This window comes from Rhinopithecus bieti, unplaced genomic scaffold (genome assembly GCF_001698545.2).
Source record: "Rhinopithecus bieti isolate Rb0 unplaced genomic scaffold, ASM169854v2 scaffold_7049, whole genome shotgun sequence".
Classification (NCBI taxonomy): Eukaryota; Metazoa; Chordata; class Mammalia; order Primates; family Cercopithecidae; genus Rhinopithecus; species Rhinopithecus bieti.
In genome coordinates this window covers 186,073-208,701 of record NW_016805922.1, presented here as the reverse complement: position 1 = coordinate 208,701, position 22,629 = coordinate 186,073, and the positions used below count along the sequence as shown (strand labels likewise).

Here is a 22,629-nt window from a genome sequence, read left to right as displayed (position 1 = left end):
TTTTTTTTTTTTTTGAGACGGAGTTTCATTATTGTTGCCCATGTTGAAGTGCAATGGCGTGGTCTCGACTCACTGCAACCTCTGGTTCCCGGGTTCAAGAGATTCTCCTGCCTCAGCCTCCCAAGTAGCTGGGATTACAGGCGCCTGCCATCATGCCCAGCTAATTTTTTTGTATTTTTAGTAGAGATGGGGTTTCACTGTGTTAGCCAGGCTGGTCTTAAACTCCTGACCTCAGGTGATCCGCCCACCTCAGCCTCCCAAAGTGTTGGGATTACAGGCGTGAACCACTGCGCCTGGCTGACTTAATGTTTCTTAAAGTTATTTATCAGCTTTCCAAAATATCTGTGTTGGTGTAGCACTCATTTATTCACTCGTTAAGATGTTATCTGAAGGAACTTTTCCATCTTTTCCTTTTAGTATATCTTTTAAAATTGCTCTAGGAAAATATCAACTATCATCTTGGGTTTATAACTTGTCTTTTATCTGGAAACTGTACCTTTTTTTTTTTTTTTTTGGAGACAAGAGTCTCACTTTTGCTCAGGCTGGAGTGCAGTGGCCCCGTCTCAGCTCACTGCAATCTCTGCTTCCCAGGTTCAAACGATTCTTGTGCCTCAGCCTCCCAAGTAGCTGGGATCACAGGCATGTGCCAACATGCCCAGCTAATTTTTGTATTTTTAGTAGAGATGGGGTTTCACCATTAAACTGTGCATTTTTTAAATGGGTGTACAATAGTAATAGCTACAACAAAGGGTTTTTAATAATGTTGAGTACGGTTTTTGGTTTAAGTCTTTTACTGAAAATATAACACAATTCAGATTCCCTTTACTGATCAGTGGAAGTGTAGTGATAATCAGACTTTCTTATGATTATCTGGTCAGACAGCTTTGGGGCTTTTTTTTTTTTTTTGAGGCGGAGTCTCACTCTGTTGCCCAGACTGGAGTGCAGTGGCTGGATCTCAGCTCACTGCAAGCTCCGCCTCCCGGGTTCACGCCATTCTCCTGCCTCAGCCTCCCGAGTAGCTGGGACTACAGGCGCCCGCCACCTCACCCGGCTAGTTTTTTTGTATTTTAGTAGAGACGGGGTTTCACCGTGTTAGCCAGGATGGTCTCGATCTCCTGACCTCGTGATCCGCCCGTCTCGGCCTCCCAAAGTGCTGGGATTACAGGCTTGAGCCACCGCGCCCGGCCTGGGGCTTTTTTAAAAATCTGAATTATACAGTGATACTAATAGAGTTGTAACCAACAGCCCCCAGTATTTAACTGTATCTTTTGGGTTTACTTGATGAGTGTTCTTGTTTTATCATTTACAGATTTTACTTCAGTTTCCCAAAGGCTTAGAAGATGTACTGCCAAGGTCTCTGTTTGGAAATACTGTTAGGGAAAGGAAACATACATGTGTAAGATTGGCCTAAAGGCAAAAAACTTTTTTTTTTTTTTTTTTTTTTTTTTTTTTTTTTTTTTTTGGCAACAGGGTCTCACTTTGTTGCCCAGGCTGAGTGCACTGGCACGATCTCAGCTCACTGCAACCTCCACCTTCCAGGCTCAAGCAATCCTCCCACCTCAGCCTCCTGAGTGGCTGGGGCTGCAAGTGCATGCCACCACACCAGATTTTTTTTTTCTTTTTTTTTTTTTTTTTGAGATGGGGTCTCACTCTGTTGCGCAAGCTGGAGTGCAGTGGTGTGATCTCACCTCACTGCAACCTCCCCCTCCTGGGTTCAAGCGATTCTCCTGCCCCAGCCTCCTCAGTAGCTGGAATTGCCAGTGTGCACCACTACAGCTAATTTTTGTGTTTTTAGTAGCGAAGGGGTTTCACCACATTGGCCGGGCTGGTCTCGAATTCCTGACCTCAGGTGATCCACCCGCCTTGGCCTCCCAAAATGCTGGGATTACAGGTGTGAGCCACCGCACCTGGCCCACACCAGGTAATTTTTGTATTTTTAGTAGAGACAAGATCTCACCATGTTTCCCAGGCTGGTCTCCAACTCCCAAGCTCAAGCAATCCACCTGCCTTGGCCTCTCAAAGTGCTGGAATGACAGGAGTGAGCCACTTCACCTGGCCCAGTCATTCCCCAGCCCAGCTATATGTCACCTCCAATTGGGTATAGGAACAGGCATATTATCGTACTCAGATGTCTCACTTCATCATCCAGGCTGGAGTGCAGTTCATGATTATGGTTCACCGCAGCCTCTACCTCCTGTGCTCAGGTGATCTCCCACCTCAGCTCCCAAGTAGCTGGGACCACAGGCGCACATCACCATGACTGGCTGATTTTTTTTTTTTTTTTTTTGCTATTTTTGTAGAGATGAGGTCTCACTATGTTGCCTCGGCTGGTCTCAAATTCCTGAGCTCAGGTGATCCACCTGGGCCTCCTAAAGTGTTGGGATTACAGTTGTGAACCACTGCACCCAGCCCACAATTTTTTTTTATTTGCATTAATCTGTGTATATCAAAGTAAGATTGGAGCATCTCAGACCGTCTATCATTTAAAATTTACATTAACCGGCCAGGCACGGTGGCTCACGCCTATAATCCTAGCACTTTGGGAGGCTGAGATGTGGGTGGATCACCCGAGATCAGGAGTTCGAGACCGCCTGGCCAACATAGTGAAACTTTGTCTCTACTAAACTTACAAAAATTAACCAGATATGGTGGCGGGCACCTGTAATCTCAGCTACTTGAAAAGCTGAGGCAAGATAATCTCTTGAAACCGGGAGGCAGAGGTTGCAATGAGCCAAGATTGCACCATTACACTTCAGTCTGGGCAACAAAAGTGAAACTGTCTCAAAAAATAAAAATAAAATTTACATTAACCCTCTAGGTTGATTCAGTCAGTATCATGTACTTTTCATTCCTTTAGCTTTTTTAGTATTAATAATGGTTCTAATGTCTTATTATGAATCAGTGCATCAGTCATGACTCTCTTTGTAGTCTTTTTTGCAACAGTCCTTGTTAAACATGGATCTTTGACATTCACATTGACTTTATTCCCCCTACATAAAATGCTTTTTTGTTTCATCTTTTTGATGTTTTTTTACACTACTGTAAAACTACTAACGTAAAGTCACACAAAGAACACTTGTTTCCCTCTGCACCATACCTCCAAATCTCTTAATCTATTTTTGCATTTTTTTCTTCTGAGTCTTTCTGTTCCCAAATTTCACTGGTTTATGGTCACCATGTGAAGCTGTGCTCATTGCTTTTTCATACACAGTTCTTTAGTCTTTATCATGAAACTGTACTCTTCGTGATTTCGGGATTTTTTTCGTTGTTTTTAAAAAACAATTGACTTTTTTAGAGCAGTTTTAGGTTCACAGGAAAATTCATCAGGAGATACAGAGATTTCCCATACACCCTCTGCACCCACGCATGCACAGCCTCCTCCTGGTTTATATTTTTGTTCATATCTAGCAGCGTATTATTACCCCACAAATAAAGTTGCTGAGATGATTGCATCTTCTCCCAAAATTATAGTTAAGATGATTTAAAAGAAGCAAGAGAGTGTTCAGTGACAAAAGAAGGCAGTAAGAAACAGCTGTTTCCAATCAAGTATAAACAACAAATTGATCTCTTTTAATTTGGAAGAAATAACATTATTGACTGCTTATGAAACTGCATATATTTGTGGCCTAGGAAAAAAAAACGAAGATCTTGAATTTTTAAAGAGTTTAAGTAAACTAGGATATTTCTAATAACCATCCTTTATCTTAAAACCTGTTTGCTAGATCCTAGGCTGCCAGAAAATTTTGTTTGGGCAGTTTTAGAATGGGGAGAAAGTGTTGGTTAGTGAGATGGGCAGACTCTTCCTTTCCCTTCAACTGAAAAGAAAACAAAAGTAAGCATAACTTTTGCCCCCTGCTTTGTGAAACATTAATGAAATGCATAGTAAACATGGGACACTATAGCTATATTTATTTTATAATTATCCCTTAAAAGCCTTGTTCAAGAATGCAGAAAAATATTCAGTAGCATTTAAGATAAACTTAAAGAACTATCTGATAACTAGGTATTTATTTTACTAGATATTTTCCTTTTCTGTTGTAGGATTCCTCATGTCCATAACATGTTGGATAATGCTCTGCAGCTCACCCCCACTCTCAGAGTGGTCAGTCTCCATTAATTGGACCCCGTGATTTCCAATCTCTGCTGTGTTGGACGTCATGAGCATTGCAATCCCTCTGGGAGTCACCACACCAGATACATCCTACTCAGATATGGCTGCTGGATCAGAGTAAGTGCTACTTTCTAGGTTGTAGGTAAATTACCAGTCTGTGTGGAGACAACTTTCTTATGGATAGCTAATAAGATAATACGTAGTATTTTCTTAACCAGATCCTGTCCCACTATAATTAACATTAGACCTTTCCCTTTACCCCCATTGAAGCTGGAGGAAAAAAGGAATTAGAAGGGGAAGGAAGAGTTTTCAGAGGGGTATTTCTGGGCAAATAATTAATAGAACCAAAGTTGCAAAGTAGGAATTCATTTTCATTTATTTTAATGGGTGGGGAAAATTAGAATAAAGTAGGTATTACTACCTGCTTCTGTAGAGTTAATGATTATTCTGGTGGAGGGAGATAAGGTGTTCTTTCCAACTGATTTTCCTTGAAGTCCTCTTCCTATGTACTTCCCATTGTTCTAGAGTAAAGGGGTCGAAACTATATGGGCAGGTTGCCTAGACCTTCTGACATCTGGGGTAGAAAACATGGAGAGCAGTGGCATCTGTTTATTTTTATAATATTCATTGCCTAGAAAGAGGACCTTCAAAATCAGTGGTACCAAACTTTCTTTTCAGCTAAGAGCAGCTTTAGGAATTCAGAGTTTGTCCAAAGGCCCAATCCCTAAAATTATACTCTCAATTCTTGAAGAATGTAATTGACAAATGACAATGAAGGTAGGCCTTCATTATACAACTTTTATATATATTATTCACAGTTTTAAATTTTAGTCTTTTGTATCCCTTCTCTTTTAAGTTGTCCAAGATTCCCCTGCTCACAGATTCCCCTGTTGTCCTTTTACCTCCCTTGTACCCAATCTTCCTTGCTTACAGAAAGGAAGTGGAAGCCCCCTACCTTTCAAGACGAAGTGGCACTACACCAGGATGTGAAAGTCCAGCGAAAGAGACCCAAGGGGCCTAGGGGCAGCACACCCCCAGAAGCCAAGTCTATTCCAGGCAGTACCAGGGATTAGGGTCTGGGCTGGAAAAATCCTGGTGTTTTGAATATGTTCAGGTCCAGTTCAGACTCTTGATCCCACAGCCACTTCTTGAGTGAGGTGGGTGTTGCTCTAATTCCCCTGTTTCTCTTGCCATTTTCACAGTCCCTGGGGATGCGTCCCCCTTCAGCAAAGCAAAGCAACTGTACCTGATTACTGGGTTGAATGGCAACCCTGATTAATAGTGGTTTTCTTCCTTAAAACAATATTATTAAAGATTGTGTATATTTCTTCATAAAGCCACCTAATATAACTTACCTGTTGACTGAGTTCCTTAAAGAGGAAGACTTAAAGCTACCCTGAGAAATAGTGTATAATATTCTGGGGTAGTCTAAAATGGAAAGCAGCGTTTGGGCTTTTCCCATATAAAAGGAGAAAGGAGGGTTGGGAGTGGGGAAGGGTTGATTTGTTTCTTCTAGAGCTTTTTTCTTCTTTTGTTTTTTTTTGTTTTATTTTGGTTTGGGTTTTTTTGCATGCAAAAGGTATTTAGTTATGTCAGTAACTGAGACTTACCATTTTACAACTCTTTCCCCAAATAAATACTTTAAACTCTTCCTGCATTAGTAGGTAGCCCAGTTGTATTGTGTTTATAGGTTTTTATAAAGTCGGCTACTAACCTGGTACTATGTAGATTGTCTAACTATGTCGATAGATAGCATTAACATTTGTGAGAAATTTCAACAAAGAGGTTAAACCAGTAAGTTTGGAATTAGTAGATAAAAGACCCAGAGCAGTTAATCTTACAATTGGTGTTTTCCCCAAAGTATAGACATGACTGCCCATAAATACTGCTAGGGAGTCCAGGAGTAATTCCAGAAATAAAAATACTTCTGGTCTACATATGTGACTGCACTGTTTCTGTTAACACCAGCGTATTCTAGGATTTCCTGAAACATTTTCTTTCATGATCTCCAGACAGATTTCTGATACTGTGGTCGTAACTGGCTACATAGTTACGCATTTCTACAAAAGGAAAGAATGTCAATAACTAGCTACATACCATTCTGTTAAATTATTAATATTTATTAATGTTTCATCATGCCTATTTCGCTGTTCTGGGCACTTTAAGATTAAACCTGGTATTAAGTGCAGCATACTGAACTAGACCTAGACTTCATAGGATTTTAAATCTGATGGCAACTATATGCAATATGCATTTATTTTTGTGTGTGTTTGTAGGAAAATTTGTAGATGTAACAAGCAAAGCAAAGATTTTTCTGAATTTCCAATTCTACCATTACAGAATTTCAGGCATTTTTATTCCAAGAAATGGCATGATAGCAGCTGGGTTGCATGTTGTACTTAGAATACAGTTGATGGAGTATATCTGTTGTGAGCCTGGTTTCTGTGTATGTGTCCAATTCAGTGATAGGAGAAGAAAGGCTGTAATTAGATTTGCATAAAGTGTTTGACTGCTAAAGAGATGTAATTCCATTCCAAATTTTTAATTCGTATTTTAAATATAAAACCAGTATATATATCAAGGAATATTTTAGGAAATCTTATGGTTACCTGTCAATGTCTAACTATGTATTTAATCAGTAACCAATATGGAAATTGCAGAGTTTCTTCATCAGAAGATAAGAGTTTAAATTTTAAATTTGGCATGCACAGCAATATATTCAATGCTGTGCTTAACTAGAAAGTATTGTGCAATATGATGGCCTTTTAACCTCCACAATATACATTTTATTTTTATTCCCTAGACTTGCACATGAAGTGCATATGTTCATATTTACCCGTTTGGAGATGGGTAAGATACAACCAGCATAGCTCCATCTCCATGGCCATCTTTGATTTCATGCAACTTTCCTTTTTCCTGTCCCCACCCCCCAAAAAAAATCCATTCCTAGTAAACAGCTATCATGTTTCACTCCATGTGTTCAGTGGTACAAAATCTATATAAAATATATACAGCTTTTGGAATACTTGTTTAGTAATGTACCTAGTAAATTAACAATGTTGTATAAATTTATTACTTTCTTTTAACTGTCCATCATAGAAACTAAATTATACTTCATTTTATTATTGCTTGTCTGCCTTTGGTTTCATTTAGGAAACCCCACCTGTTTCCTAATACTCAGAGATGATTGCCTCTCAGTGAGCCATGTTCAGATCATCTTTTTCTCAAGAATACTGACCTGCATTCTTGATGTACCCCTCCCCCTGTTCCCATCTTGCAGACACTTTTAAGTAATAAAATGCATGCACCTCACTAACAGAGAATACTTTCCTCTGTCTAAAGTTCTTCTTCACCTAGAAATTTCCTTTGCTGTTATTAATAAGATCCCTTCTCACAGTTTTGGAGCATATAACTGGGTGAGTTGGATACATGTCTCAGAATTTTCTTTGATCCCTCACTTCTCAATTGACATTGCACCACATTGAACTGCACACTTATTCCTGCCATACTATATATTGTATATCTCTAAGCAGGAAAAAATGTCTGTTATTTCAAGCAAACAATATGCATTATTTGACTCCCTGAAAGACCCATTAATCTCTAAGTTTGTGTTATACCAATCATCGGAGTTTCTAATTTGTGAATCTGTGTTCTAATTAATATAAATTACAAACTATTCTATTCTGCAAAGCTGTACAAACTTTATATTTTTGAATTATTCTTCAGTATTCCCTAAAACCTAACCAGGTAACAATCAGAGTTGAAGTTCTTGCTTCCCATAAACCTGAATTTTATCCTTTGCCATCAAAGCCTTTTTATTGTAAAGGCTTACGTTAATTTTCTAAGTTTGAATACATGTATAATTCTACAATAATACATTGTGCTTGAATAGTTTATTTTCTACTCACAAAGGGTACAAAAAGATACTAAACCAAGCTTCTCACTAAGCCTGGTTAATAAAGGTCTCAAATAATTTTCTTTAAAGGACTGAATGTCATCCTCGTTTCTGTATTGGAAAGAGCATAGACTTTGGAGTCAGACAGACTTTGTTTCAAATCTTAGCTGTGTCAGTATGTAACCTTGGGGAAGTCATGTAATTTCACCACCACATCTTCCCCCTCTGTAAAAATGGGGTATATATCATGTTTAGTGGTTGCTGAAATTGAATTAATAGATATATAAAGCACCTAACAAATAATGGGCAGTTCACAATGGTGGCCATTACTGTTGTTATTACTTGTCACTAGACTAACATAACTTTCCAGTTTAGTTTTTATTTTGAAGTTCTATGGTATTATCATGCAGCTGATAAATTATTTTGTCCTTAATATGCTTGCATGTCATTGGTGGATGAGAAATTATTACTCTAATATTTGAAAGGTGTTGGGGGTTCGTCAAGATGAGAGGTATGATAAATATAAGATGCCATTGTTTTTACCTGTACTTTCTTCAGGGTATCCTGTCTTGGTAGTGAATGGAAGAGGGCCTGGTCCCTGGGGCAGTGCAGAAGGCACTTTCATCATCTCACTCACTGCAAATGTCATGTGAGGTTTCATGGAAGTATTAAGAGATCCAATTAAGAAGAATAGTTCTGAGTCTAAACCAGCCCAGAGTGGCTTCTCTAGGGGAAACTCCCCGCTCAGCTGGTACGTTTGTGTTTGTCATTAGGGACACCTTGTATCTCAGGTGCCTGCCTTCAGACATCTGCCTGTACTGGCTTCATGTTACACACAAATCCACATTTAATAACACTCCTACTGTTATTTATAGGCTTAGTTATGTTAATAAGATTGTTTCACTGAGTTCTTTCTCTTATCCTAGTGGCTAGTGGTTGTGGAAAGAGGAGGGGTTAGAATGGGAAATGAAGTGTTAGTTTAAGGGAAGATTAGGTGTTATGCTATCATGCATTGCTTTTCGCCTTTGTGCAGCCCTGAATCTGTGGAGGCTAGTCCAGCAGTTAATGAGAAGAGCGTGTATTCCACTCATAATTATGGGACCACTCAGAGGCATGGGTGTCGAGGACTGCCTTATGCTGTGAGTATGCATTTGTTTCTCTCCAGAACAGTGATCTTCCTGGAGTGTAATCCATTCTTATACATTGTGACTTTCTTGAAATGTTTATATGCAGCATGACGAAGTTGCCCCTTTTGCACTTCCCTGACTCCAGCGGACGTCTAGCCCTGCATCATTGTTCTTGTTTTTATGTCCCAGTTGACCTTGGCATTTTGTTTTATCACTTTCCTGGTTGAAGCCAAAAAACGAAGGGTACTACTTTCTTCTTTCTTTCCATATGTACCATACTTTAGGGGAGAGAGGGGCCAGTGTTTGGACACTGTTGATTTAAAAAATCTTATTTTCAGGATCATAATTACGGAGCCCCTCCTCCTCCGACACCTCCTGCTTCTCCCCCTGTCCAGACGATCATCCCTCGTTCTGACCTGAATGGCCTGCCGTCGCCCGTAGAGGAACGCTGTGGAGACAGCCCGAACTCTGAAGGAGAGACAGTACCTACCTGGTGTCCTTGTGGTCTTTCTCAGGATGGCTTCCTTCTCAACTGTGACAAGTGCAGGTAAGATCCTGTTCCATCTAAATTTAAGTCTGGGTTGCTGGGATTAGGGTTTCTTACAAGTAGGGAAAAGCTCAAAGTATTCTTTCTTGTGTTTGTTAATGTAGATGATTCCTTAGTGCTCCTTGGCTCGAATTCTCTGCACTAGGTGAGAATTGCTGACAACAAGGAATGAGAGATTGATGTTAAAGCTATTGAATTTGATATGAAATTTAATGTCCTGGAAACATTTGGTAGGTGGGAGGGAGGGGGTAGCATATGCAGAGACACTTCGCCCATGTGTGCTATGATGTGATGCATGCTGTTGAAAGGACTACTTTAAGTTTATTTTCCCTCTTTAGGGGAATGAGCAGGGGGAAGGTTATTAGACTTCATCGGCGGAAGCAGGACAACATATCAGGTGAGCGGAAGATGGGTTAGGTCCACAGTTTGACATATAAATATTCTGTGATCTGAATGTTGGTTTTAAGAACCCCTCTTGGCCGGGTGCAATTGCTCATGCCTGTAATCCCAGCACTTTGGGAGGCCAAAGCAGGCGGATCACCTGAGGTCGGGAGTTTGAGACCAGCCTGACCAACATGGAGAAACCCCATCTCTACTAAAAATCCAAAATAGCCAGATGTGGTGGCGCATGCCTGTAATCCCAGCTACTCGGGAGGCTGAGGCAGGAGAATCGCTTGAACCCGGGAGGCGGAGGTTGCCATGAGCCGAGATTGCGCCATTACACTCCAGCCTAAGCAACAAGAGCAAAACTCCGTCTCAAAAAAAAAAAAAAAAAAGACCTCTCTTATAAGTTCCCATGGTCCCCCAGCCAGCTCTTTTCACAGAAAGAGATAGAAGTTCTCTCAAGACCACAGTATAGTTCTCCCATTGTAAACGAAATGTATTGGGAACATTTTAGCCCTGTAGCAAAGCATTCCTTGTGAACACCAAAAATATGGATCCCTCTTTTAAAAATTAGCCAGTCTCAAATTGTTATAGATTGAGTCAGTGAAGCTTAGAGACTGAATACAAGGGGAGAAATAGATACCATGAGGAATAGGGTTTATATGCTTAATGCCAATGACATAGAATCTTGTTTTCATAAGGAAGGTGGGTACTTAACGTTGCTTTACAGATGATGAGAGTTAATAATGTAAGTAATGACTTACTGCATGTGGTGTACATCTAAAACAATAAGCTACTTTTAATATACTTTTGAGGCTATTAGTACCTGAAATAATAAATCATCGTTTTTCAGGTGGGGATAGCAGTGCAACAGAAAGCTGGGATGAGGAGCTTTCTCCTTCCACTGTGTTGTATACAGCAACACAGCACACACCTACAAGCATCACCTTAACTGTTAGAAGAACCAAACCCAAGAAGCGGAAAAAGAGTCCAGAAAAGGGTCGTGCAGCACCAAAGACAAAGAAAATCAAGGTATGTAGGGTAAAAATAAATAGAAGTGTCTGAAATAGCTCAAATTTTGGAGCAAGAATGCACCAGAATTCTTTTAAGAAGTTTGACCAAGGTATTTGAAGGGCCACTTTTGTTCTACTTGCAAAAATCAGCTAATCTGTGTTATGTACATGTAGACCAACCTCTCTTCTGCCACACCATATCATCACCACTGGCTCAAAGTTTCTTCTACTCCAGCCCCCATCCCAGGTATGAAATTCCAGCCCTACCTGGCACAAGCCAATATGTGTTGCAGCCTCAAGTCTAGGCTTCCACTATCCTTACAGTATCTCCCCACCTCTCAATCCCAAAGTACAGTCTGAAATTCTTGTCCTGGTTACATGCCTCATATCTTTGGGTTGATTGTTTTTCCTTGTTTCAAAAAAAATAAAAATCAGGAAACATCTCTTGAATGGTCTAGGCTTCCTCAGTGTCATGGTCACTTTCCTGTATTCTCAGCTAAAAAGTCTCCGGGAGAAACTTCTGATTTGTGTTCTTTCTTCCCCATCACAGCAACTTTGTTGCTTCTAGGTGACTTGTTCACCCCTTGTTAAGGGGATTGGTCTTTGTTTCCTTCTTAGTTGCAAAACTGGTAAATCTGCAACTTTAAAGTTTTTTTTGTTTACTTTTTCTCTTAGTATCAGAGGTGCATATAGGATTTAAGAGAGCATGCTCTTCCCTGTTAATTACCTAGCTTCACAGTAGAAAGCATTAAAATTAGTCTCAGAGTTCATTGGCCTTGAGCTACCCCTATTCTTGATAATAGTTTGGGGAATTCTATTGTATTTTTTACCTAGAGAAACGGGGACAGAATAGAACACTAGTTTGTGCCTTAGTTTTAGTCTCAGGTATAACTGTCATTCTTGGTACCAAGTTTTGTTTGTTCTACTTGTTTTCCTCCTTGGGATAGGCATTTCGAGAGGGATCCCGGAAGTCCTTGCGGATGAAGGTAAGGGGTAATCTTCGCTGATGCTGTGTTTTACTTCACTGTGATCTTGCATTTTGGTCAGCTTCTTTCCTGACACTGATGGTCTGGGAATCTTGGAGTCTGCTTTTCATTAGTTTGTAGTTGTTGCCATTCAGTTTTCATAGAGCTTTTCTCCAAAGTAGATTTTCTTGGTCATTCTCTGAAATATTTTCCCTTTCTGTAATCAGCCTTCATTGATTGGTTTTTCATGCATTGCTTTTGTAGGGGGTAAGTGACATTTTTCCAAACAACATGAGGCTGGTATATTCTGTCACTGTGATTGAACTCAACCTTAGGAGTGGAGTTTTCTGGTAATGATATAGGATCTCTTGTGCATCTACCCTAGCACTGTGTGGGCTTTAATTGCAGGAAGCTTGTATTACTGATAAGAATTACTGTTTTCTCTTAGCATATCTGTTTGGTGGAAAAGACTTAGATAATGCTAGCGTGTTTCTTAAGATATCAAATAAAAGAGTTTATGAGGTATGACTTTGTAAAGAACTTGGAGAATAGAGCAATTATGTGGAATGGTTTAAAATAACTGTTAGGTGCTGGTTGATTAAAAACAGTTTGCCAAAAGGAGATTTGATTATGCTGTCTGGTATCCTCCTTTACCTATGTATATATATATATAGGAGGAAAACATACCTCCCAAATTATTACTGAGGGCTTCAAAGCATTTAATTAGAATTAAATTCGAGTTTGTAAGTATTCATATTCTTAAATGATACAAAAGCAAGCTCTTTCCTATTGAGAGTTATAGGGCATAAACATTAAAATCTTTTGTAAGGCCAGGCTCAGTGGCTCATGCCTGTAATCCTAGCACTTTGGAAGACCAAGGCAAGTTGATCACCTGAGGTCGGGAATTCAAAACCAGCTTAGCCAACATGGTAAAACCCCGTATCTACTAAAAATACCAAAATTAGCCAGGCATGGTGGAGGCACCTGTAGTCCCAACTACTTGGGAGGCTGAGGCAGGAGAATCACTTGAACCCACGAGGCAGCAGTTGTAGTGAGCCGAGATCACGCCACTCCAGCCTGGGCAACAGAGCAAGACTCTATCTCAAAAAAAAAAATTCAGTAAGGATAAGCTTTTTTAGGATTGCTTTATGTGCAGCACCAATGTGACTGGTGTTAGCAAAGATTACAGGTAGCACTTTACCTAAAGTTCAGAGACCTCACTTAATATCTGTAAACAGACTTGCACATACCTGTGAAAGTGTTGGGAGAGCATCAGAGGCCTGGGATGTGTCTTGGAAGACAAATTAATCATTTCTTTGCTGGATCTGTCTCCTGCAAGTGGCCAAGTTTGCTTTAGCTGCCCCTTTATTTTTGTCTCATTTGCTTAGAGAGGGGCCTTTTAAATAGACTTTGGAGGCAGATAATTGCCCTAATCCCGGCTACTAAATGCTTTTCTCTCATCAAGCAACTATCATAACTCATCTCCAGAAGCTCGAAACCTTTTGAAAGGTATAGACTGGCTCTACCAGAAAACTGCACATAAACCCCATATTTTGCTTTCAGTTTTGGGAGGTTGACAGCCTCATAGGTGTGTTAAAATTTAGACAGAAAAAAAAAATTACTAGTCATTTTGAGTCTTTTAATTCTAAGTTGAGTTATAAATTTTATGCTCAGAATTACTAGTTTAAAACTCCTCCAGTGTTCCAGGTGGGAGCCCTAAGAATTAGAAAAAAACATATCATTTGGATTTTTAATCCCAGTGTCAAGAGCAGCTTCCCTCCTGAAGACTTAATTGTAAATCAGGGTTTCTCAGTCTTGACACTGCTGACTGTTTGGACCAAATCTGTGTTGTGGAAGGTACTGTTCTGTGCTTTCAAGATGTGAACAGAATCCCTGGTGTCTACCCACTAGATGCCGGTAACACTCATACACTCAGTTGAGATTATCAAAAATGTCTTCAGATATTACCAAATGTCACCTGGGTGCAAAATTTCCCTCAATTGAGAACCACTACTCTAAACCCAACCGAGGTAGAGTCTCTAATGCCTTGAAGGATGGGACAGCAGAATAAACACATAGTGAGATTAGTAAACAATGGCTAATACTGTGACAGAGACTTCCAGAATACAGTACACTTACCAAGTCGCAAGTTTAACGATTGCTACTTAAAGCTGGGAATATTGTTTGAACACTGCCAATCCCACTAGTCTGTAAGCTCAGTTAAGCCTAAGATTTTGCACTATTCTGTTGCATAACTGCTACTGATGTCAAGAAAGTGATAATCTGATTGTCAGTATGTTGGCCTTAGGTGTTTCTTTAGATCCCTTTGTTTATTGTTCAGTCTTTTGGACTCTAGTAAGAAATGTGGAAACAATAGTGTTGATTTTTTTTCTTCATACTCCTGTTCCTTGCAGAAAGGATAGTAGACAATAATCAGTCAGCAACAGTGATGCAAAAGTGGCAAAAGAAAGTGTTATGATAAGCATCCGTGTTTTCTGTGCCATTCATGGAAAGTATATTTAATTTTGTTGTGCCTGTTTGCAAGTTTAATGTGGACATGGATTTTCAAGTAGCTTTGGTACTACAGTGTCTTTTCCTTCTAATCATCACTAGCATGACATCATTACTGTCAGTGTTTGTTTTGTTTTCTGATGGCACTTAAGTCTTGAACACCATGGAGGAGAGCATGTATTGGGCTTAAGCTTTGTCTTTGTAGCTCAGGCACTGTCTGCCTAGGAAGCTGTTCCTGAGTTGTTGTAATCTTTTCTCAATACTGTCACCATAGAAGGCAATGGTTTTCCTAAAGGAGTATAGCAAAGTACCTCTTACACATTTTCTGTATTCTCCCTACCTACTCCTCTCCCCTCACTTCACCTCTTCAGATTATTTAGAATGTGGTAATTTAAAATTTTGAAAATAGGGTGTTAGAAAGATATACTCAAATAATAACTTTTTATATGGGTAGTAAGATTATGATTGGATTGATGAGATTGATTGACTGATTAAGGTCATATGTAGGTTTAGAATGAACATGAATTATGAAAATAATAAGTGACACGAAAACATTCATTCTCCTGGAGAATAGTCAAAAAACCAATTTGGGCTAACACCAACTACAGAGTGAGTATGAAAAATTTAAGCAGTGGTAAATGTGAGGTCTCTGCTGTTCATTTTTATGAAGATTTTCTTATGAACTTGATGTCAGTCTTTTGATAAGAAAATTGATTTTTATGACTTTAAAATGGTCATAAAATCACAGTGATGGGGTGAAACTATGATCCCAATTAATTTCTTACTTTATAAATGGAGAAACTGAGCTTCCCCATTTAAAGAAGTTGTTCAAGGTCTCACCTCTCATTGGTAACAAAAGCATGATAGAAACCAGATCCTCTGACTCCCAGTCCATTACTCTTTTATGCCACATCAGTTGCCAAGTGATAAATTTTCTCTGGAACCCCAACTTGTCCCACCCCATTCCCAACCCCTATTTATGCATGGACTTTACTAACCTCCCTTAATTTGTTTTCTACAGAATTCTCCCTCTGAAGCACAGAATTTAGATGAGAATACAACTGAGGGCTGGGAAAATCGGATAAGACTATGGACTGACCAGTATGAAGAAGCTTTCACTAATCAGTACAGTGCAGATGTACAGAACGCCCTTGAACAACACCTACATTCTAGCAAGGAATTTGTGGGCAAACCTACTATTTTAGACACTATTAATAAGACTGAATTGGCCTGTAATAACACAGTGATTGGTTCCCAAATGCAGGTAAGCACCAAAGGGTTGAAGACTCTCTTAAGTATCTGAAATTTTAAGAACCCAGAAAGAGGGTAATGGATTGGAATTACTGTTCCTTCCAAATGTACAAGGCCATAGAATAACAGATTAGACCGGTCTTGATCATATGTAACCAAAAGTAGGTTATATTAACTGGAAACTATCTGGATACATATTTTTAAACTACCTTTATTAATAAAAAATAGATGAATTGAGGCTGTGTGCAGTGGCTCACTCCTAGAATACAACATTTTGGCAAGAAGCCAAGGTGGGAGGATTGCTTGAGGCCAGCAGTTCAAAACCAGCCTGTACAACATAGTGAGACCCTCTCTTTACAAAAAAATTAAAAGTTAGCCGTTGTGATGGTACACACCTGTAAGTCTCAGCTACTGGGGAGGCTGAGGTGGAAGGATCACTTGAATGAATTTGAGGTTATAGTAAGTTATGATTGCACCACTGCACTCCAGCCTGGGTGACAGTGATACCCTGTCTCTTAAAAAAAAAAAAAAGATGACTTAGTATGGGAAATTTTATATAACCTAGGTAGGAATTATCTAAGATTTATAGAAAGTTAAGCATGTTCTTTCTCAACTTTATTTTAGAGATAGAGTCACTGAAATTTTAATGATGATTTTTTGTGTTTTTTGTTTTGTTTTGTTTGTTTGTGTTTTGTTTTGTTTTTTTATCTTGCCTTTCCTGGGGAGGCAGTTTCACTAGATGTAGTATGTCTCTTAGAAAAATTGAGCTTTTGTCACATTTTAAAATTTCTCATCATTGATCTAAATTTAACCTATACAGATAAAACCTGAAAATGTTAGCATGTTTTCCTTAATTTTGAAATAATTTGAGTGTCTACTAAGGTGTTCTTGCTGTTGTGTAATGTTACTGCTCTGGTTTTATTCAGTTACAGCTGGGAAGAGTCACTCGTGTTCAAAAGCATCGGAAGATCCTGAGGGCTGCAAGAGATTTGGCTTTGGACACTCTTATAATAGAGTATCGTGGGAAAGTCATGTTACGACAGCAATTTGAGGTCAATGGGCATTTCTTCAAAAAGTAAGAACATCATTCATTAAGCAGTGAGGGCTAAGGTGGACCTGGTTGACCAGTGTTGTTGTAAAAATCATTCTGTTTGATAGGATGCTCTTGGGAGAAAAAAATCACAGCTCAGATAAGCTCACGCCTGTCTGCTATTTGTAGAGAAGTACAAGTAAATCTGCAAATTGTTTAATGTACAAAGTGGTGACAACTCCTTTCCAAGCCAAGCATTCCTTGCTTTGTGCTTGTTCTTTAATCAAAAGCAGACAAGCATGTGATGTTTTCCAAGTTTAGGCATTGTAAAAGACTGCTGCTGCTTCTCTCAGCATATGCTTCATATTTGGAGTCAATGGGGTGGCTTTCTTATTTGTGTTGAGAATTACAGGAATTTTAATTATATCCCTAGACCATACCCCTTTGTGCTCTTCTACTCAAAATTCAATGGTGTAGAGATGTGTGTGGATGCCCGTACTTTCGGTAATGATGCTCGGTTCATCAGAAGATCATGTACACCAAATGCAGAGGTAAGATATCTGTAGCAACTTCCCTTTGACTGGAACCATCAAATGACAAGCTTACTGAAGAAACAGTGTGAAAACTTCACTCACATAAAGGTCTGTAGATAATAGTCGTGATATTTCGTTGTGAGAGGTGAAAAACAAAAGTAATGGTGCTTTTATACTGAGAAAATGGGAGCAAGGAAAGAATTTTCTTTAGAGAAGGCAGAAATAGAAAAGAGCAAGTTAGCATTTGCTAAGGAGAAAGCTAGACTGGATAAGAAAATCAAGTGTAGTTGTATTAAAGAAATTGCCATACGGTGTAAGTAGATGTCATCAGGCCTAACTAAGTTATTTGGTTGCAACTTCTTTAGATTTTAGTAAGTAGTGTTCTATGAGAGGATCTAGGCATTTCTAGAATTCATTACTCAGAGCAGCCACATCAAATAAAGCAAGAAAATCCACAGAGCTTTACTTACTGGCTAAGGAATTTTAATTCTCTGGTGGAGCTGGAAACAGCTATAAGATGTGAAAGCAGCTGGGCGCGGTGGCTCATGCCTGTAATCCCAGCACTTTGGAAGCCTGAGGCGGGCAGATCACAAGGTCAGGAGTTCGAGACCAGCCTGGCCAACATGGTGAAACCCCGTCTCTACTAAAAAAAAATACAAAAATCAGCCGGGCATGGTGGCATGTGCCTGTATTCCCAGCTACTCAAGACGCTGACACAGGAGAATTGCTTGAACCCGGGAGGCAGAGGTTGCAGTGAGCCGAGATCGCGCCTCTCCACTCCAGCCTGAGCGACAGAGCAAGACTTCATCTCCAAAAAAAAAAAAAAAAGATGTAAAAGTAGAGATTTTTACCCTGATTTCTAACATCTCAAGGTTTCTCCACGTATTTCAAGAAGTATCATAAATTTTCAAGCCAGTACAGTATAATAGTTTCAGATAAAAAGATTGAGTTAAATAGAGATTACTATAACTCTAAAATAGAGAGAAAGTATGGTTTTTTTTCTCTTACGGAAAGTTCATGGTCTTTGTGAAAAATCCAACCAGATGCCTTTTCACACAGGTGCGACACATGATTGCAGATGGGATGATTCACCTGTGCATCTATGCTGTGTCTGCCATCACCAAGGATGCTGAGGTCACCATAGCATTTGATTATGAGTATAGTAACTGGTAAGATCTCAAAAACCTTTCCTAACATGAATGTCCTTGTCTTATATATTAAGCTATTCACTCTAAAGTCTGCTTTGTTTCTTGCCTTTTCCTTTGTTTACTTAATCTTTCCATGACTAATGAATTTTCTGCCTAGAAATTGTAAAGGAAAAGACAAGATTTTTTTTAGAGATATGGATACCTTATATGATATTGCTCACAAGTTTCCTGACAAAAGTGTTTTCACTTATGCCTTCTTAGCAAGAATAGCAAAATGGATATATATGTATGAGATACTCCTGGAAATTAAAATAGCATCCTGTTGTTATGTGCTGAGTACTTATGTCAGGGACCATATAAAATGGGAATTTAGGCCAAGGCACAGCGGCTCATGCCTGTAATCCCAGCACTTTGGAAGGCTGAGGTGGGCGGATCACGAGGTCAGGAAATCGAGACCATCCTGGCCAACAATGAAACCTTGTCTCTACTAAAAATACAAAAATTAGCCAGGCGTGGTGGCACACGCCTGTAGTCCCAGCCACTCGAGAGGCTGAGGCAGGAGAATCACTTGAACTTGAGAGACAGAGGCTGTAGTGAGCCAAGATCGTGCCACTGCACTCCAACCTGGCAACAGGGGAGACTCCATCTTAAAAAAAAATAGAATTTGATGTTATTATTTTTTAAAAAAATAAAAAATAGAATTTGTCAGTTACAACCTTATAAAGCTAGGAGTGGGATTTAAAGATCCACCCTGTCCACAGAAACCATGTTATCTAGCTGTATATGACAGTGCAGAAAACCATAAATGGCAATTCATAGATGAATATGTGGTGGATTTTATAAAGTATATGTTTTTTGTTCCTTGGTCATTTGGGGCAAAATAGAGGTTATGTGGTAACGTGATGTTTGGCCCAGGTGTAAGAAAAAAGATGTTCTGTTTAATTCATCAAGGAAAATGAAAAGAAAAGGTTTTATTTTTATTTATTTATTTTTTTTTGAGACGGAGTCTCGCTCTTTCGCCCAGGCTGGAGTGCAGTGGCTGGATCTCAGCTCACTGCAAGCTCCGCCTCCCGGGTTCACGCCATTCTCCTGCCTCAGCCTCCCGAGTAGCTGGGACTATAGACGCCTGCCACCACGCCCGGCTAATTTTTTTTGTATTTTTAGTAGAGACGGGGTTTCACCATGTTAGCCAGGACGGTCTCGATCTCCTGACCTCATGATCCGCCCACCTCGGCCTCCCAAAGTGCTGGGATTACAGGCGTGAGCCACCACGCCCGGCCCAGAAAAGGTTTTAAGAAGTAGGGAATTAGTAGGTAAAAGTGAGGACATGTAATGGTGGGCACAAAATGAGTATGGCCACATCAGCCTTTATCCTTGATTCATTGCCTACTAACTAGCTAATAAACCACTAGGGGGATTGGATTTAGGGAGGGTGTTCTTTTTTTTCCCACTGACCATGGAGTAGAATTGGGGTTACACAGAGAAAGACAGAATATTGAAAGTGTTACGTCAGGCGCGGTGACTCATCCCTGTAATCCCAGCACTTTGGGAGGCTAAGGCTCGAGGATCACTTGAGCCCAGGAGTTCGAGACCAGCCTCGACAAAAAGGCAAAACCTCATCTCTGCCGAAAATAAAAAAAATTAGCTGGGCATGTAGTCCCAGCTACTCAGGAGGCTGAGTTAATAGGATCACTTGAGCCCAGGAAGCAGAGGTTACAGTGAACTGTGATGCACCACTGCACTCCAGCCTGGATGACAGAGTGAGACTCCATCTTCAGTAAAAAGAAAAACAAAAGTATAGGACTCTCTAATTTCTCTGTTTAACTTATTCAGTGATCATATCAGAGGAAATTACTGGGCTGATATTTTGAGAGGGTAAATGGATAATGTAACTGAATTTCAGGGATACTGAGACAGGCATTTTGGTTGTTTCTTTGGAGCAGTAATTATAAAGTGGACTGTGCCTGTCACAAGGGAAACCGGAATTGTCCTATACAAAAAAGGAATCCTAATGCTACAGAACTGCCACTCCCACCACCTCCTCCAAGCCTACCCACCATTGGAGCAGAGACTAGACGTAGAAAAGCACGACGGAAAGAGCTAGAGATGGAGCAGCAGAATGAGGCTCCAGAGGAGAATAATGACCAGCAATCACAAGAAGTTCCAGAAAAAGTACCTGTATCCAGTGATCATGAGGTAATCGCCCCTGGTCAAATGATGATGCTATGTCATCAATCCTCCGAAGGAAGGGGAACCTGAGTTGCCGCATGGTTTAAGTAGGGGAGCTATAGTAACACTTAATGCCCTTTATATCAATGTGCGTGTATTGTGTTCATTCATTTCTTTCTGTTTTACAAAGTCAAAAACATCCTTTGCTGGTTTTGCACCAGAGAATAGAGCTTATCATTTATGTTTACCATGTGGCCTCACATGAGTTAACACTTGAAAGCATTAGAGATTGTTATAGAGAGTTTTAAGCTACCAGAATAAAACAGATTGATTTTTTCTCAGAGCTTGAGTACAGCTGAATATTGCCTCTATCTTAAAGGAAGTAGACAATCCAGAAGAAAAACCAGAAGAAGAGAAAGAAGAGGTTATAGATGACCAGGAGAACCTAGCTCATAGCAGGAGGGTGAGTACTGTGACATTCCTTTGCTCCTTATTCCTGCTACCTCCATCATGTTCTTTTGTTCTCTTAACTTTGTATCATCTCATTGATTTGACCTGGAGGTTATAATTTCAGCTTTTTCATAATAAAGATTTTATTATAATTCTTTGATTTCTTTTTCTCTGTACACACAGTAGTTTTCTAGTGATTATTATCTAGTGATGGTTTTAAGAGGTTTTTTTTATAACAGTCTGGTTTCCGAAAAACTGGCTGGTCAGAATCAAAATGTGTTATAGTTGGTTTGCTCTGAATTAGGAGTTTTCTAGGTTTGTGTGAGTTTTGAATTTTTTTAAACCCTTTTAGTCATATGAACTAAAATTCTCTGCTTTTATGCTGAAACCAGCCCTGTGTGTTTATGACCCTGATTTGATGACTTTTTTTTTTTAAGACCGAGTCTTGCTTTTTCGCCAGGCTGGAGTGCAGTGGCACAATCTCAGCTCACCGCAACCTCTACCTCCCAGGTTCAAGCAATTCCCCTGCCTCAGCCTCCCAAGTAGCTGGGATTGTAGGCTTGTGCCACCATGCCCGGCTAATTTTTTGTGTTGTAGTAGAGATGGGGTTTCACCATGTTGGCCAAGACGGTCTCAGTCTCCTGACCTTGTGATCTTCCCACCTCGGCCTCCCAAAGTACTGGGATTATAGGCATGAGCCACCGCACCCATCCTGTTTTCATATTAAAAAGTTTCAAAATAATTGACCCTTTTTGAAAAGTTTATGTTTGACTTTGCCTTTATTTACAACTATTCCCCATGTTTAAAATGAAATATTTTATTTTTAGTTTTTTCTTGTGTTTTCCAAGTTATATGTGTCATCTTACTGGTAGTTAAATGAATTTCTATAAATTTCCATTAAAAATACTTTTATAAAGGCTATCCCTCGTACTCATTTGAAGCTTTCTTCTACACCAATACTATTTCTTTCTAGACCAGGGAAGATAGAAAGGTAGAAGCCATCATGCATGCTTTTGAAAACTTAGAGAAAAGAAAGAAGCGGCGAGATCAGCCTTTGGAACAGAGCAACTCTGATGTAGAGATTACTACAACCACTTCAGAGACTCCTGTTGGTGAAGAGACAAAAACTGAAGCCCTTGAATCTGAAGTTAGCAACTCTGCTTCAAATGTTACCATCCCAAGCATCCCACAGAGTGTTGGTGTGAATACCCGGAGGTCTTCCCAAGCAGGGGTAAGAGTTGAAAAGACTTCAGAGCTTAGACATCTTCACCTTTGCTAATGTCAATTACCTAATTTTTGGAATTTTTAAAATCAGTTTTTTCACCTTCGCTCTGTATCACAATAAATAAGGCCATTAACTGTGTAACTGGAACCATTTCATTGGCCTATTTTATAAATGCTTATTAGAAATAGAAATAACCCAAACGTTTGTCCCTAGCCTCTTTAGTTCATTTAAGTGTATACATTTTTGCATTTAAGAATTACCTTTTTTTTT

General features: G+C 39.6%; 1 protein-coding gene across 19 annotated transcripts in view; it reads left to right on the top strand.

Annotated features, from left to right (window-relative positions):
* The window catches only part of SETD5 (SET domain containing 5), a 92,093-nt gene that overhangs the window by 34,761 nt on the left and 34,703 nt on the right, over positions 1-22,629 (top strand). For 3 of the 19 annotated variants that reach the window (XM_017874137.1, XM_017874130.1, XM_017874132.1), the window contains 15 exons: positions 4,042-4,228; positions 5,045-5,268; positions 8,565-8,757; positions 9,040-9,145; positions 9,472-9,680; positions 10,019-10,077; positions 10,918-11,096; positions 12,025-12,063; positions 15,575-15,817; positions 16,731-16,879; positions 17,268-17,385; positions 18,427-18,536; positions 20,459-20,711; positions 21,064-21,147; positions 22,108-22,365. In XM_017874137.1, the coding sequence (XP_017729626.1) occupies positions 8,666-8,757; positions 9,040-9,145; positions 9,472-9,680; positions 10,019-10,077; positions 10,918-11,096; positions 12,025-12,063; positions 15,575-15,817; positions 16,731-16,879; positions 17,268-17,385; positions 18,427-18,536; positions 20,459-20,711; positions 21,064-21,147; positions 22,108-22,365 (1,899 nt within the window). In that variant the 5' untranslated portion in view covers positions 4,042-4,228; positions 5,045-5,268; positions 8,565-8,665. Of the gene's footprint in view, positions 1-4,041; positions 4,229-5,044; positions 5,269-8,564; positions 8,758-9,039; positions 9,146-9,182; positions 9,377-9,471; positions 9,681-9,784; positions 9,826-10,018; positions 10,078-10,917; positions 11,097-12,024; positions 12,064-15,574; positions 15,818-16,730; positions 16,880-17,267; positions 17,386-18,426; positions 18,537-20,458; positions 20,712-21,063; positions 21,148-22,107; positions 22,366-22,629 lie in introns of those variants that run through there. The other 16 variants (XM_017874150.1, XM_017874146.1, XM_017874140.1 and 13 more) reach the window with 13 other exon arrangements.